This window comes from Dipodomys ordii, unplaced genomic scaffold (assembly GCF_000151885.1).
Source record: "Dipodomys ordii isolate 6190 unplaced genomic scaffold, Dord_2.0 Scaffold131, whole genome shotgun sequence".
In the NCBI taxonomy this organism is placed as follows: Eukaryota; Metazoa; Chordata; class Mammalia; order Rodentia; family Heteromyidae; genus Dipodomys; species Dipodomys ordii.
This window is the reverse complement of record NW_012267347.1, coordinates 1501818-1519042: the sequence shown is the minus strand read 5'-3', so window position 1 is coordinate 1519042 and position 17225 is coordinate 1501818. Positions and strand designations below refer to the sequence as shown.

The window sequence follows — 17225 nt, the reverse complement described above, 5'->3', positions numbered from 1 at the left end:
TGGAGATAAGAGTCTCACGGACTTTCCTGCCCAGGCTGGCTTTGAACTGTGATCCTCAGATCTCAGTCTCCTGAGTAGCTAAGATTACAGGAGTGAGTCAGGCACAGCCTGTTTTTTTTTTTTTTTTTGTCGGACATGGGGCTTGAACTCTGGGCTTGGGCGCTGTCCCTGCACTCTTCAGCTCAAGGCGAGTGCTCTACTGCTTGAACCACAGTGCCACTTATGGTTTTCTAGTCCTTTATTGGAGACAAGAGTCTCAGGGACTTTCCTGCCTGGGCTGGCTTTGAACCATGATCCTCAGATCTCAGCCTCCTGAGTAGCTAGGATTACAGGTATGAGCCACCTTTTGAAGGGTTTTGCTATATGTTTTGCATTCCAGGCTGGTCTCAAATCTAATAGGCTCCTGTTGTAGCTTCCTGAATGCTAGAATTATAGGCCTCAGTCACCATACCTGGATTTTTCTATTTTTTTATTCTTTGTAGTGCTTGCATTTGAACCGAGAGTTTAAGCTTCATTTAGTCGGTGCAAGTCATAGAAAGCATTGAAAACTCTGTATAGTTAGTTGCAAGAGCATAGCATTTGTGCACTTTTCTTTCGTTCTTTTTTTTTTTTTGGTCGGTCACTGGGCTTGAACTCTGGGCTTGGGCGCTGTCCCTGCACTCTTCAGTTCAAGGCAAGTGCTCTACTGCTTGAGCCACAGCACCACTTCCAGTTTTCTAGTGGTTTATTGGAGATGAGAGTCTCATGGACTTTCCTGCCCCAGCTTTGAACCGAGATCCTCAGCTCTTAGCCTCCTGAGTAGCTAAGATTACAGGTGTGAGCTGAGTCACAGTGCCACTTCTGGTTTTCTGGTGGTTACTTGGAGATAAGAGTTTCACAGACTTTCCTGCCTAGACTGTCTTTGAACCATGATCCCCAGATCTCAGCCTCCTGAGTAGCTAGGATTACAGCATGAGTCACCAGTGGCCAGATTGGATGCATTTTGGGGCTTTGTAAAAGTGTTCCAAAACAGTGTTCCATGATAGCTTGGGGTAAAAACTATGAAGCTTATAGAAGAGGGGAAAAAGTTGTGAAGGCTGAATCCTAGTTTGCTTTCTATTTAGGCTACTGTGTTGAGATTTTCATTTTCCATAGACAGTAGTTCTGTCAAAGTATAATTTTGCAAGTAAACTGGAAACTTAGAATCTGATCTTGGCTTTTTCATCGTCAAATTGGTCACCTTTGAATTTCAGATTATTCCTGTAATAAATAGTGTTTGGAATAGTCTTGCCAAAACAGTCTTGACTTTTTGTTTATTTACTTGTTTTGGTTTTTTCAAGACAGAGTCTTACAAGATAGGCTAGGTTGGTCACAAACCTGTTATCCTCCTGCTTCAAATTCCTAAGTGCTGAATTATAGAATCAGCTACCACATCCAGCTTTAAAATGTCTTTTAATATGGTCGTTGATGATAACAAATATATAGCATGGCCTCAGCAGTACTATGTGATTACCCGAATCCGTTCAACTTGTTAAGAAGAAATAGTTATTGGAAGTAAGGGATTTGCTCAGAAAGGTTCTATATGTTGATTGCTCCATGACTCTGCTACAAGAAACACTAGGTGTAGGTTGAATGGTTTTAAACAGTCTCAACGTTTTTGGAAGATTTAGTTTTTAAATTGAATTTGTAGATGAAAGAGAACCAGATCCACAATGGGCTGAGATCAGATTGGTAGATTTGTTAAAACCTCATTGTCAGTGCAAGAAGCCAGGATCTCATCCTCCTGGAGCTGAAAAATTCCCTTTGGTAATGAGTTTCTACCAGATAGTCTTCCAGAAGCCCTATGGGAAGCAAAGCAGTAGTCTCTAGATATAAAGCCTAGTGCTAATACAGAGAAACAAGAAGGGAGGAGCTGGACTCTGGATACTTCCTCATTAAGATCTTGTTCCTTTTCAACCTACTTACTTCTAAGTCTTACTTCCTCATATCAATCCATTCTTAGCAGACTATGCCCTTTTTAATTAATGTGGCTGGCCTTAAGGGAAAAAAAATAAGATCCAGATTTTGTTTTCTGGTTATAATGCCCTACTTCTGTTGGATCCTTAAAATGCTCAAAGACAGCTATATGTCTTTTCTTGTTCTGTGAACTGTTCCTTGCTGAAGTTTCCTGTTTTCTGTGGTTTATTGGAGATAAGAGTCTCACGGACTTTCCTGCCTGGGATGGCTTTGATCCTCAGATCTCAGCCTCCTGAGTATCTAGGATTACAGGCATGAGCCTCCAGTGCCCAGCCCAAGCATCTATTTTTTAAGACTCCGGGGATTAAGGGTATTGTATGTTTCGCATATATGATATCTTGCATTCAATCTCCACTACAATGAAGAAAAAAGAGAAAAGGGGGAAAAAAATCTACAAGATGCAGTCAGTGCTGAGAACTACTGTTCTAAAATAATTGATGAACAATACATTCATCTTCAATGGAGAATAGACTGGCAAAGAGATCCTAGTTCTCTATTGATCCCTTGGGAAGCTGAGGAATATTACCAGCTGCCTCCAATTGTGTACAATTGTAGACATTCTTAACTATCTGTCCCATAAATTAGTGTTTCCCAATCTTTGTCACATTATAAGATACATAGAAATGGTCTTTGTGGGCTGGGAAGGTAGCTCAGTGGTAGAGTACTTGCCTCGTATGCATGAGGCCCTGGGTTCGATTCCTCAGCACCACATAAGCAGAAAAAGCTGGAAGTGGCACTGTGGTTCAAATGGTCCAGTGCTTGCCTTGAGCTGAAGAGCTGAGGGACAGAGCCCAGGCCCAGAGTTCAAGCCTCACGACTGACCAAAAAAAAAAAAAGAAATGGTCTTTTGTGGCACCCTGGCGCATATGGAAATGGATGCAATTTGTAAGGCATCCTGAGATAAAGAGTCTATTTCTGGCAGCAAATGACCATACAAAGAAAGGAGAGCAATTATCAATACATCTCTAATCCATTCAAGATGTGTCAGATGGGAAGCTGTGTTCTAGAAACCTTAAAGTTCTTAATTTCACCTGAAATTATCCAGGAACAAGTAAAGTTGTTCCTAACTAAAGCAAAGGAATGATTATACTAAGGCCAGGAGAGCTATACACTTTAAAAAGGAAGATGTCTGCTGGGTGCCAGTGGCACATGCCTGTAATCCTAGCTACTCAGGAGACTAAGATCTGAGGATCATGGTTCAAAGCCAGCCTGGAAAGGAAAGTAAGTTCGAGAGACTCTTATCTCCAATAAACCACCAGAAAACCAGAAGAAGCACTGTGCCTCAAGTGGTAGAGCACCTGCCTTGAGCTGAAGAGCTGAGGGACAGCGCCCAGGCCCAGAGTTCAAACCCCATGACTGACAAAAAAAAAAGGGGGGAGGGGGAAGAAGTCTAAGCTAGAGCTCTAGAGCTTGATATTTCCTGGAGAAGATACAGGTTTGGAAATTTGAATGTCTACTGTTCTAGAGTCTTCTGTATATTGTTTTTTGTTTTGTTTTGTTTTTTGGGTCCGGTCGTGGGGACTGAACTCTGGGCCTGGGTGCTGTCCCTCAGCTCTTCAGCTCAAGGCAAGCACTCTACCACTTGAGCCACAGCGCCACTTCCGGCTTTTTTCTGCTTATGTGGTGCTGAGGAATCGAACCCAGGGCTCATGCATGCGAGGCAAGCACTCTACCACTGAGCCAACTTCCCAGCCCTCTTCTGTATATTGTTAAATGAAGTGGTTGAAATGGAAGGGAATGAAAAGACCAAAGAACCTTTCTGGCATCAAGACCTCTTGGGTTCTCTTGGGATCTTTTGTCCTCCTGTTCTTCTTTTCAGTGGAGCTAGGGACAATTCAGTCCTCCAAGTTCAGGCAATTTAAGGGCTAAAGATCTGTAGAAGCAGGGAGACAAAGTCAGAATTGTCACCTGTGGGAGCTTTAATTTGATCCATTCTATCTTGGCAGCTTCAATTAATGGGGACACAGGAGTTATCCATGTAGTGGAGAAAGAAGAGGACCTGCAATGGGTGTTGGCAGATGGCCCCAATCCCCCTTACATGGTTCTGCTGGATGGCAAGCTCTTTAACAGGTAAGAACTAGATGTGCCTGCTGGGAAGATATATCCAGAGAAAGAAAGAGTAATTCCGTGAACAGTTCTCCTACTTGGAAGTATAGCAGCCTTAGTCTGGTCAGGGGGCATGGTGGCAGGGTTGGCATTCATAAGGGAAGAAGTACCATCAAAGGGAATCATCTTAGAAACCTTAATAGTAGAGTAAGGATCTCAGGGAGGGATGCCAAAGGTCTTGGTTTTACTCAAGAACAAAGTAGATGAGATTAAACCCTGAACTCATCCAGACTCAGAAGTTAGAGACCAGAAAGGGAAAGAGTGAGTGGATAGTTCCAGTCCCTAATTGTCTATTCATTTGCATGGGGAGGAGACCAGGGCATTTGGCTGATACCTTCTGTCTTCTCTCATGGCATTCCTTCTATTTCAGGGATATAATGGAAAAGCTGAAAGGGAGAACCAGCCGAATTGCTGGTCTCGCAGTGACTTTTTCCAAGCCCAATTCTACCATAGGCTTCTCTCCTAGCATGCAGTGCCCAAATGATGGGTTTGGTAAGAGCCCCAAAGGATCAGAAGAGCCTATTGTTGTGCAGGGTTTATTGTTGCTTCAGTCTTAAAAGTGTATTTGTGTGTGTGTGTGTGTAGGGAGGGAGGGAGGGAAGGGGGTGGATCATCTGTATCTGTGGGTGTCATGTATTGTAAACAGCTAACTCCCAAACAGAAAACAGAGTTTCTTTTCCTTCCTTCCTTCCCTTTTTTCCTTCCTTCCATTTATTTTGTTTTGTTGTTTTGTTTTGTCTTTCTTTTTTGGCAGTACTGGGTTTGAATTCAGGGCATTGCACTTGGTTTGTAGGTACTCTACCATTTGATCCATGCCTTCAGCTTTATAGGGTTTCTTATGACCTTGCTGCTCATTTCCTTTCCCCTCTCCCTCCTTTTTCCCCTTCTTTTGTGTTATTCCTTCATGTCACCTGCCCACATGCCTAATCTGCCAGCCTAGGTTTCTCCCAATAACCAGTATCTTTATTTTAATGTGACTGATGATAGATTCATGTTTACATTTTTGAACTTAGTCCCAATCCTCTAATATTTAATCTTTCTCCTTCACCTGTTACTTAAGTGCTTGATGTGCTCTAACCTATCTCCCTCAACTTCCTTTTCCACATTTTAGGTGTTTACTCCAATTCTTATGGGCCAGAGTTTGCTCACTGTAAAGAAACACTATGGAACTCTTTGGGTAATGGCTTGGCTTATGAAGACTTTAGTTTCCCCATTTTTCTTCTTGAGGATGAAAATGAAACCAAGATCATCAAACAGGTACTGACTCTGCCAGCTCCTAGTAATTATGATGAGAAAGAATATTATTTTTTAGGCTCTTCTATTTGGAAGGAAGCTCCTTTCACAATTACATACTTTGAAAAAGTTTCTCAAAAAAAAAACCCAAGAGGTTTATTTTCTTCACATCTAATTTCTTTCCTGTCTGATAATCACAGCATTAAAGCTATCAGTCTATCTGTCTATCTCTTTATCTCTACTACTAGGGCTTGAACTCAGGGCTTTGCGCTCTTGCTCTTCTTGCACTCACAGCTGGCACTGTACTACTTGAGCCATGCCTGTACTCTCTGGCTTTCATTTGGTTATAGGAAAATGAGTCTCAGATTTGTTTGCCTAGGCTCAGTTGGAACCATGATTCTCAAATCTCCGCCTTCTAAGTAGTTAGGACTATAGACATGATACAACAACAGCACTCAGCAAAGCATTTTAGACTGGAAGAAAATGTTAAAAATAATTGAAGCTGGGTGCTAATGGCTCATCCAATAATTACACCTCTCAGGAGGCTGATATCTGAGGATCACAGTTTGAAGTGCAAGATACCAGTTAACCACCAAAAAACCTGAAAGTGGACATGTGATTCAAATGGTAGAGTGCTAGCCTTGAGCAAAAGAGCCCAGGGAGGGTGCCCAGGCTCTGAGTTTGAGCCCCATATCTTGCAAAAAAAACAAGCAAAAAGCCACTTTGGAGTAGTCATTGAAAGATTCAGTTAAGGGCCAGATGCTGGTGACATGTGTCTATAATTCTAGCTATTCAAAGGCTGAGATCTGAGGATCACAGTTCAAAGCCAGCCCAGGCAGATAAATCCAGGTAATTCTTATAACCAATTAGCAAAAAGTTCAAGTTGGAGGTGTAGTTCAGGTAGTATAGTGCCAGCTGTGAGCAAAAAAAGCCAAGCAAGATCTCAAATCCTATAGCAGGACATATACAGTTAAAGAATTCTAGCCTAATTCTAGTCGTCTAGCATCTTCATTCATTTTAACATTAAGAGTAATTAGAGGGCTGGGAAGGTGGCTCAGTGGTAGAGCGCTTGCCTTGCATGAATGAAGCCCTGGGTTCAATTCCTCAGCACCACATAAGCAAAAAGAAAAAAGCCGGAAGTGGTGCTGTGGCTCAAGTGATAGAGCGCTAGCCTTGAGCTGAAGAGCTGAGGGACAGCACCCAGGCTCAGAGTTCAGGCCCCATGACCAGACCCCCCCCCAAAAAAAAAAAAGAGTAGTTAGAAGATTTATCCACAGTTAACAAAGTGACTTGATTTCTAAGATTTCTAAGATGAATTGATTCTTAACATTTGATCTTCAGCCAGCGCGTCTTAATTGGCTCAGATCACACCAAGAACAGGTATGTAGGCAATACCTGAAGTCTCAATAGAAGGATTATGAGTCTGAGGCTATCATAGACTACATAGCAATTCCCAGTCTCAACAAAAAACAAACCCAAAACAAAACAAAAAACACATCTGTAATCCTAGCTACTCAGGAGGCTGAGATCTGAGGATCACGATTCAAAGCCAGCCTGGGCAGAAAAGTCTGTGAGACTTATTTCCAATTAACTACCAGAAAACCAGAAGTGGCACTGTGGCTCAAGTGGTAGAGCGATTGCCTTGAGCTGAAGAGTGCAGGGACAGTGCCCAGACCCAGACTTCAAAGCCCTATGACCAACCAAAAAAAAAAAAAAAATAGTGGTTCAAATGGGCCATTCTGGGACAGGTTAAATTCATCTACTCTAACCAAACTATTGGGCAAACTATTGAGTCCATTCCTCTTGTCACCTATTGAAGAGTTTTTATCTTTGATCTTATAGACTCTATTTATACCAGGACACCTGTAGCTCCTGGATAAATGTCTCCCTAAGGGAGTAGCTTAAGAATGGAGATGGAGGGCTAGGAAGGTGGCTCAGTGGTAGAGCGCTTGCCTTGCATGCATGAGTCCCTGGGTTCGCTTCCTCAGCACCACATAAGCAAAAAGAAAAAAAAGCTGGAAGTGGTGCTGTAGCTCAAGTGGTAGAGCGCTAGCCTTGAGCTGAAGAGCTGAGGGACAGCGCCCAGGCCCAGAGTTCAGGCCCCATGACTGGACCCAAAAAAAAGAAAAAGAAAAAAGAATGGAGATGGAAACCAGGCACCAGTGGCTCCTGCCTATAATCCCATGTACTCTGGAGGCTGAGGTCTGAGCATAGAGGTTTGAAGTCAGTCCAAGCAGGAAAGTCCTTGAGATTCTTATCTCCAGTTAGACACTAAAATGTGGATCTGGGTTTAAATGGTAGAGCACTAACCTTGAGCAAAAAAGCTCAGAGATACTGTCTAGACCCTGAGTTCAAGCCCTGGAACTGGCACAAAAAATTAAAAATTAAAAAAAATGGAGATGGGATTTCCGTTTTCTGGGAAGAAAAGAATTCCACACTAGCCTTCTCAGTGGCGTCTATCTCCCTTCCAGTGCTATCAAGATCACAACCTGAGTGAGAATGGCTCAGCACCCAACTTCCCATTGTGTGCCATGCAGCTCTTCTCACACATGCACGCAGTTATCAGCACTGCCACCTGCATGCGACGAAGCTTCATCCAGAGCACCTTTAGTATCAACCCAGGTAAGGGGGTCCAAGCTGTGTTGGGTGCACTATGGTGAGAGCAGGGGTACTGGGCCAGGGAGGTTGGAGCAGACTTGGGCAGTGGAAACACTGAGTGGGAACAGCACCTACAGTTTTGAACAGTTTAGACAGCTTGTACTGAAGTGGATGTCACCAGAGAACATAGTCTGGGACAGTTGGAGTTAGAAATAATGATCCTCAGAGTCCATGAGGTACTGAGTTTGAGAGGTCTCACAGGCCTTCTTTATAGCTACCTCTCCCTTAGTCCTATCACTATTTGATCTCATTTATGTACTGCTCAGAAATCGTCTGTGACCCCCTGTCAGACTACAACGTATGGAGCATGCTTAAGCCTATAAATACTTCTGGGACATTGGAGCCTGATGACAGGGTTGTGGTTGCAGCAACCCGGGTGAGTGTTGCCCCTGGTCAGTACCAGCAGAGCTGGCATAGAAAAAGCTGACAGTACCAGCAGAGCTGCCACAGAAAGAGCTGGCAGGCCTCTCTTGGGTGTATCTGATTTCAGAGTTAATGTACTCAAGGACCTTAAATGGAGAGGGATCTGGCTGTTGTAGTCCTGGGCTCTATCCATTGTTCCAGCAAATATATATGCTCTTAGCTGGAGCAGGAGAGGGGACATGGGGCTTTGTCCTAATTTCCAGTTTTAAAGTATACCTCTCCTGTCTTTCGTTTTTGTTGTTGTACCTAGTTGGACAGCCGTTCTTTTTTCTGGAACGTAGCCCCAGGGGCTGAAAGTGCTGTTGCCTCCTTCGTTACCCAGTTGGCTGCAGCTGAAGCTTTGCAGAAGGCACCCGATGCGACCACCCTGCCCCGCAATGTCATGTTTGTCTTCTTTCAAGGGGTGAGGGTTCTTCATTTTGAGTGGGCTGGCCAGGAAGGAGGGGGATGGTAAAGGGGAAGACCTCAGCACTTAACCTAAGTTGTTAGGTGGCAGAGTTTTTGGATGTGTCTATATTTGTTTCCCTTTTGGAGTCCTCTGTTTTAGGAAGCTGTTCACTGAATTGATAGGCTTTCAGCATCTACCCTCTCCCACCTCCACCTTCTTTTTGAAGCCTCCTTTTTTTTTTTTTTTTTTGCCTGTCCTGGCGCTTGAGCTCAGGGTCTGGGCACTGCCCTTGAGCTACTTTTGTTCAATGCTAATACTACAGTGCCACTTCCAGCTTTTTCTGTTTATGTGGAATTGAACCAGGGCTTCTTGCATGCTAGGCAAGCACTCTACCACTAAGTCACATTCCTAGCCCTCATATTTTTTTGTCTTGAGTTCTTTTACTGCCTCCTGAGAGATCCTGCTTATTCCTGCTGGCCTAAGATAAGCGAATAGCACCCATAGCTGAGCTAGTAGAGGTAGGGGAGAGTCAAGAAGTACACATAACAGCTGATGTTTGCTTGGGGTCTTTACTAAGTCTGACTTCCCTATTTCTGGGCTCAAGGTGTCCTATGATACCTGTGAGGGATCTTCATTACTGGGAGGTGTAGGAAGGAAGAGGGAGTCATGTTGCTGTAAGCTGACAAGCAGTTCAGATGACCCAAAACAGTAGCCTTCTTGCCTATAGCTTTGATGATCTTTTTCTTGAGGCTGTCCTAATTCTTTAAGTTTCTATTCCTTTTCCTACTTATCTCCACACCTCAGGAAACATTTGATTACATTGGCAGCTCTCGAATGGTGTATGATATGGAGAAGGGCAAATTTCCCATGCGGTTAGAAAACATTGACTATTTTGTGGAGCTGGGACAGGTATGTAGTGTGTGTCTTTCTCTCCTTCCTGTGTTTTTTTCTTTTGGGCCAGTCCTGGGGCTTGAACTTAGGGCCTGGGCACTGTCCCTGAGCTGCTTTTGCTCAAAGCTAGCACTCTACCACTTGAGCCACAGCACCACTTCCAGCCTTTTCTGTTTGTGATACTGAGGAATCGAACCCAGGGTTTCATGCATGCTAGGCAAGCACTCTACCACTAAGCCGCAGTCCTAGCTTCTCTTCTTCCTTTGAACTAAAGTTTTTCCCTAGTGTTCTGTTGTTATTGCCAGCATTACCCACCTCTTCTTTGACTCCTTTTCAACAGGCCACAGCCGGAGCTTGACTATGTAAATATTTCCTCTTCATCCTTTACAGGTAGCCCTAAGATCTTCATTAGATCTCTGGATGCACACAGATCCAATGTCTCAGAAAAACGAGTCTGTGCAGAGCCAGGTAACCTAACAGATAAGAGAAAGGATCAGGTTGGGTGTTGGCTAAAGGATGAAATACTACAGTTGTTACTGCTTGCTTGGGAGAATCATGAGCTCAATGACACCCCAGTGTTCGTTCAAATGGATAGTTCTCTGATCATTTGATGCCTGGCATAGTAACACTGCTCATTAGGGATGGGTAAGTCCTTGCCTCTCTGATGAAATCTTCCCATCTTGTCAGGTCTCCTACCCCCCAAATTGACCTCCACTTCCTTACTGCTTATTTAAGACTCTCCCTTCTTATCAAATGCTTATTTAAGACCCTCCCTTTTTTTCAGGTGTAGTTCTTTATGGCTGCTCTTCATGTAATGCTCTTCTGCCACTTCACCTTTGCTAGCATCCCTACTCCTATAGCACTAGAGAATTGGTTACCCATCTAGTATTCAGCATTGGAGTTTTCATTATTATTTTCCCTCACTAATTCTGTACAACAGATAATAAGTGAAAGGGCCACTGAGGATAAGGCAACAGAGTTTAAAAAACAAAACAAAACAAAACAAAACTAGACAAAACTACGGGCTTCTTCTTTATATCCTAATTTCCTAACTATAGAAAGAATGATGGGAGCAATAGGTAATCCAAAGCCCTGTCCCAAAAGTTCTGAAGAAAATAGATCTAGAAGAGCATAGGGCAAGAAGTACAGAGCACGTAAAGGCTGGGAGAACCCTCCTGCTTCCTTTTTCCCAGTCGTCAGTCTCCTTCACTCCCTCAGGTTGAGGATCTCCTGGCCACTCTGGAGAGGAGTAGTGCTGGTGTCCCTGATGTCATCCTCAGGAAACTGAATCAGTCCCAGGCCCTTCCACCATCTTCTCTACAGCGATTTCTTCGAGCTCGAAACATCTCTGGTGTTGTTCTGGCTGACCATGCTAGGTCCTTCCATAACCGGTAAGTCACTGTTCTGAAGTCTGAGGGGAAAGTTGCTCTTTTATTCCACCCCTGCTTCTTGTTCCCCAACCCCCCAAAATCCCCTCTAGGCTGTTTGGGTTCTTTGCTCAGTGACCTGTCACTGGTCACTCTCAATGTGTGAGAGTGGTTCTCTCGTTGACTTGCTCTTTATATTAGCAAAACCATCCTCAACTGTAGCACTTCCAGTCCCCCTCTCTTGTGATTCCTCTTTCTCCCATTTCCCTGGGGCCTGAGTTCCCTAGGGCTGCCAGCAGAGGGCATCCTTTTGAGAGTTTAGGAAAGATGGGGTATTCTTTAGATGGAGGATGACAGTGGTCTCTCAGGTCTATTCAAGGGTACTCATACTCTGTGAACTGTAACATTGTAAAAGTTCTTATCCTGTGGTGGACACACATGGTTCAGTGTACTGAGAGGGCTCCGAAGAAAAAAATGAAGTGCTATTAGTTATCTCTTTTCTTGGTTGAACTGTTCCTAAATTATGGCCTAGGAGAACAGGACTTTTTACTCAGGCTAGATTGCTACTTTTTTTTGGTGGGGGGGTCCGGTCGTGGGGGCCTAAACTCTGGGCATGGGCGCTGTCCCTCAGCTCTTCAGCTCAAGGCTAGCACTCTACCACTTGAGACACAACGCCACTTCCAGCTTTTTTTTTCTGCTTATGTGGTACTGAGGAATCGAACCCAGGGCCTCAAGCATGCAAGGCAAGTGCTCTACGCCTGAGCCACCTTCCCAGCCCCTAGATTGCTACTTTTTGAGCCAAGTAAGTTTCTGAGTAAAAATACTGAAGCTCTAGTTGTCCAGAGCCTAAGCTCCCTTCTCATTCCACTTAGGGGAGTGACAGTTCTAGCCTCAGGTTTGCTCTCTTCAAATCTTTTCTGTGTTACTTTAGGGTGAGGCATGATTCATCATTTGAACATGATTTGGATTTGATTGTGTGGATTTCAATCTGTGTGGGATGAGGATTTAGTCATTGTAAATGCTGAGCACTCTTTTCGCTTGGAGTTCCCAAGGACTATCACAATGACTTGACCCAATGTTCCTGAGCAAACCAGGTGCTGGTGGCTCACACCTGTAATACTAACTACTTAGGAGGCTGAGATCTGAGGATCACGGTTCAAAGCCAGCCCAAACAGGAAAGTCTGTGAGACTCTTATCTCCACTTAACCACCAGAAAACCGAAAGTGATGCTGTGGCTGAAGTGGTTCAGTGCTCACTTTGAGCTGAAGAGCTCAGGGACCGCACCCAGGCCCAGAATTCAAACCTCACGACCAACCAAAAAAAAAAAAAAACCCACAAAAAAAATCTATATCTATCTCTGAGTATACATAATCCTAATACCTGCTAATTTTCCTTCTACTCTGAGGTCCCATCACTGTAAATGTTAGTTGGAACATACAGTTACTCTGATTCTAAGAAGGCTTTTAGCCACCCTCTTGTGTCTCTAGCCCACATGAAAAGTCTCCTGTGCTTACTTAACCTTTTCTTTTTTTTTTTTTTCTTTTTTTTTTGGGTCCGGTCGTGGGGCCTGAACTCTGGGCCTGGGCCCTGTCCCTCAGCTCTTCAGCTCAAGGCTAGCGCTCTACCACTTGAGCCACAGCGCCACTTCTGGCTTTTTTCTTTTTGCTTATGTGGTACTGAGGAATCGGACCCAGGGCCTCAGGCATGCAAGGCAAGCGCTCTACCACTGAGCCACCTTCCTAGCCCTTACTTAACCTTTTCTACCTTGTTCTTCAGGAAAGTCTTTGTATTTCTCTAGCCACCTATCCCTTCCTATCTCCTTTTTATCGATGCCTTTTTTGATAACAGAGCCTAATTTTCTCTTTTTTCTTTCCTCTGGGTTATGAAAAAGAATGTACCAAGTTCCTATTAATGGAGCCTTTAAGTAGTAAAGGGCAAGGCCCTGGCTGGACATAGCCAGGACTCATGCTAACTTTTTTGGCAGCTATTATGAGAGCATTTATGACACAGCTGAGAACATTAATGTGACCTATCCTGAGATGCACAGCCCTGAAGAGGACCTGAACTTTGTGACAGACACTGCTAAGGTAACAGTGACACAGGTTGGATGGGAGCATGGGGAACACAATAAAAATGGTTAGAATTAAGTCACTGAGGATGGACAAGATGAGCCATTTAGCTCCTCTCCTTACCTACCACAGGCCCTGGCGAATGTGGCTACAGTGCTGGGACGTGCACTCTATGAGCTTGCAGGAGGAACTAACTACAGCCACACAATTCAGGCTGATCCCAAGACTGTAAGAACAGATGGGCCTTTGGTCCTTCCTCTCTTGTTTTACACAGCATGCTGTCCCCAACCTCTTATGTCCTTTACCTCACTTCCCAAACTTTCGAACTCGGCATGCCTCTTCACACTAACAAGGATGATGCCTCAGAGAGCTCTTAGGTGGGCCACATCTACATCTTACAGGTGGTCACTTCACTATCTTGCAATCCTACTTTGGTTCGTGCTCCATAACTTGTGCCCACTAATTGTTTCCCTGGCCTTGCTGAAAATCACAGCATTTTGTCAACTTGCTGTTCCAACCCTAGGTCACTCGCCTCCTTTATGGGTTCCTGGTTAAAGCCAACAACTCATGGTTCCAGTCTATCCTCAGACAGGACCTAAGGTCCTACCTGGGTAAGCATATGGTATGAAAAGGGTGATCCTTAGCTGAGCAAATGTATAGAATAATAGGCATCATTTTGGTTTAATTCTTTGCTCTTTTTTTTTTCTTCTATTTTCTTTCTCCTGTGTTCCTTTCTCCTGATATTGGATCCTTTTCTCTTAACCTTCTTTCTCTGGCTCCTATCAATCTTGGGCTCTTCCTATTTCTGCCTGCCTCACCCCACCTTCCACCCACCCAATCCTCACTCCCCTCTGGCCTATGATCAGGTGATGGGCCTCTTCAACATTACATTGCCGTCTCCAGCCCCACCAACACCACTTATGTTGTGCAGTATGCCTTGGCAAATTTGACTGGCAAGGTGACCAACCTCACCCGAGAGCAGTGCCAGGATCCAAGTAAAGTCCCAAATGAAAACAAGGATGTGAGTGGTGGTGGGTGTTGGAGGTCCTCTGGGGCCTCTTTCCCTTGGGAGAACTGGAGGATCTTCTAGGTCCGTGTGGACTCAGGGGATTGGGATGGAGATTGGTGGAGGGGAACAGACCAGTTAATTCAAGTGTTGAAGAAGCAATAGCTGGGTGAAATTGGACCACCTACACAAAATAATGGGATAGCAGCCAGTTAATAGTTGGTTCAAATGTGGTGCTGATTGGGTAAAAGGAACAAGTAAGAAGAGAATTACCTCAGCCTGTGTGTGGCTCATCTTCCTGTGCAGCTGTATGAGTACTCATGGGTGCAGGGTCCTTTGAATTCCAATGAGACAGAGCGACTCCCACGGTGTGTACGTTCCACGGCACGACTTGTCAGGGCCTTGTCCCCCGCCTTCGAACTGAGTCAGTGGAGCTCCACTGAATACTCTACATGGACTGAAAGCCGCTGGAAAGATATCCGTGCTCGGATATTCCTAATTGCCAGCAAAGAGCTTGAGGTGAGTGAGATGGGGCCAGAAGGGAAGTAGCGGAGTCTTTCCAATGATTTTGAATTATTTCTTAGTTCATACCCTGGTCCATATCCCATTTGCCCCAGATTTGCAGCAGAACCTACTGCAAACCTATCCTAGCCCACTAGCATATCCCATTAGGAGGCCTCTCTACTGGTAGCTTAATTATAATTCATTTTTAAAACCTTTGGAATTCCAGAAGCTCTTCATTGCTCTCATCCCACCTGGCATTCCCCATCTGGCACAGCTGGAATGAATCAGTCTAAGATTTATTGAGCCCCATCATAAGTAATAAAAGTCCCATGAGAGAATCAGAGCCACAGGTCCTACCTTTGAGATACTTAAAATCTAAGTAATTCAAGAACAAACTTCCCTTCTCAAATGAAGAGAATTAAATATGCAAATTTTTGGGAAGCTGTTGCCCATGATTGTTCCATACTTGGTGCTTGAAGCCAGCACCAGAATTCCACTGTCCTCTCTTCTGACCCCATTGTCCAAAACTGCACTGAGTTCTGAGAGCCTTTCTCCTTCCTTGACCACACCCTTCTCCCTTGCAGTTTATCACCCTGATGGTGGGTTTCGGCATCCTCATCTTCTCTCTCATCGTCACCTACTGCATCAATGCCAAAGCTGAAGTCCTTTTCATTGTTCCCCGAGAGCCAGGAGCTGTGTCTTACTAAGGACTCCAGCTCTCCCTGCCAGCTCTGCACTTCACTGGGAACACATCACTAGGTTATCACTGGAATCTCTCTGGGCCTGTCTCAGACAGAGCTTAGCATAAAGAAGTGGAACTGTCCAGAAGAGACAGGGAGAGGTAAACAAGTTACCTCTTCTCCTCAGCCTCCCCCACCCTAACTCCTGCAATATCCTGGGATTATGATAGAAGCTTCCTGCTCCTGTTTAACTCCCAAGTTGCCCCCCCTCGCTTGCCCTTCCACAGGATGTCTCTTATCTTTCTTTCTACCCTGCTCTTGGACCTCTGCTCCCACTGTTGTCCCTACTCTTACCCCCTCTTACCCAACCACCTACTGGACCAGGAAGAAGAACATGCGAATTTAGCATAAGGCTCATAGTACATGGAACCTCTGAGGAGGAGCCTTGTGTCTCCTTTGTACTGTCCTTTTTCCGGGTTGTCAGATGGCACATTATGGTGGGCATGCTGCCTGGTGGGTATCCCACCATGCTCAGTTGTACTTTTTTTTAAGGTGTAATATCTATTTTCGTTGGGTTTTTTTCTTGTTCTTTTTTTTTTTGTAAAAACATAAATACAAAGTCTCATTAAAATTATCCCATATGACTTGTACTGTTATTCTTCCATACCACCATGATCAGTGACCTTGCATGCTATCTTCTTGGTCTCCAAAGACCCCAGAAGTAAGGCCCTTTCAAACAGCCCTAAAATAATGGCTTTCTGCCAAGCCCTAGAGCCCTTCTTGTGAGAGTAATGTTAATACAGCTTCTTCTCACCTTGTAATGACAGATATTTCTTTATTCATTGCAAGACATTGGCTGGGGTACAGAGATGAAGCAAGTACAACCCTGAGTAGTTCACAGTTGGAAGGAAGGAAAAAACATTTTATCATTAGGTGTAAATCCAGAATAACAAGTGGAATTTGCAGAATATCCAGAGTGCTCCAGTATTATGTGATAGCATTCAAGGCAGTGTAGGTGACATTGAGATAAAATTTAAGGAGTTTACCAGATGTAGTACAGTTTAATAAAGGCACAAGTCCTGTTTTGGAAGTAGGAAATTACTCAGTGTAGCTGAGTCAGGAGGAGGTGAGGTGAGTCACACCAGAAGGTTCTTGGGTGACATGCTGAAGAGTTTTAGACCCTCTGTTATGTTGGACATTTTGTAGACCAAGAGTTGCTTAGGTCTGCCTGCCTCAGAAGAACCACGGCTCTTCAGAAACCTGAATTTCCTAAGTCTTCATGGAGGCAAAATTGTGGATGAAACACAACTAACTGCTAAATGGCTGTGGGTAACAGCTGAGTCAGCTGATGGGGAAGAGAAGCAGCAGGAGTGGAAGACCAAACCCAGCCTCTCCTCACTGTTGGCCAAGAAGGTGCTTCTGACACATGCCTGAAGACTAGCAGTGATAGAAAACTGGCCGTTTTCACAGGTCCCAAACACATCTCTTAGGTCACTGTGCTGAGAGGAGATGATTTTTCTCCACGTTTCTGTCCAAGCTCCCTTGAGGGAGCAGGTTTAGGGTTCTGAGATAGGAAATATGCCCTGAAGCTCCCTCTGGCCCCCTGTTGGAGCTGGAGGAGCTGTATGCTGTGCTGGCGGGAGTTGAACACAGCTGCCACCATAGTCTGGGCCAGCTCCATGCCTCCCTCGGCCAACAGGTCTCCCAGCGGACAGAGCAGTAAACTCCCTCATCCTGCTGGCAGCTTTGAGAAGCGGGGATGTGGCTGGGTACCAGGGAGAGGGCTGAACAGGGAAGCAGAGGCTTGGACTGAATCGGGATTGGGGTGGGTAAGAAAGAGGGGGTTAAGATGTAGATCCTTTAATACTCCCAATTTCTGTGCCTAGGTAAGAACCTAAACATAGT

The 17225-nt window shown here is 44.6% G+C and overlaps 1 protein-coding gene across 1 annotated transcript in view; it reads left to right on the top strand.

Annotated features, from left to right (window-relative positions):
* The window catches only part of Ncstn (nicastrin), an 18829-nt gene extending 2865 nt beyond the window's left edge, over positions 1-15964 (top strand). The window contains exons 3-17 of the mRNA XM_013030491.1: positions 3875-4065; positions 4472-4593; positions 5213-5358; positions 7806-7956; positions 8259-8368; positions 8666-8818; positions 9608-9712; positions 10085-10162; positions 10913-11085; positions 13046-13148; positions 13263-13358; positions 13654-13741; positions 13997-14151; positions 14443-14655; positions 15225-15964. Of these exons, the coding sequence (XP_012885945.1) occupies positions 3875-4065; positions 4472-4593; positions 5213-5358; positions 7806-7956; positions 8259-8368; positions 8666-8818; positions 9608-9712; positions 10085-10162; positions 10913-11085; positions 13046-13148; positions 13263-13358; positions 13654-13741; positions 13997-14151; positions 14443-14655; positions 15225-15347 (2007 nt within the window). The 3' untranslated portion in view covers positions 15348-15964. The remainder of the gene's footprint in view (positions 1-3874; positions 4066-4471; positions 4594-5212; positions 5359-7805; positions 7957-8258; positions 8369-8665; positions 8819-9607; positions 9713-10084; positions 10163-10912; positions 11086-13045; positions 13149-13262; positions 13359-13653; positions 13742-13996; positions 14152-14442; positions 14656-15224) is intronic.
* Positions 15965-17225: the final 1261 nt, after the last annotated feature.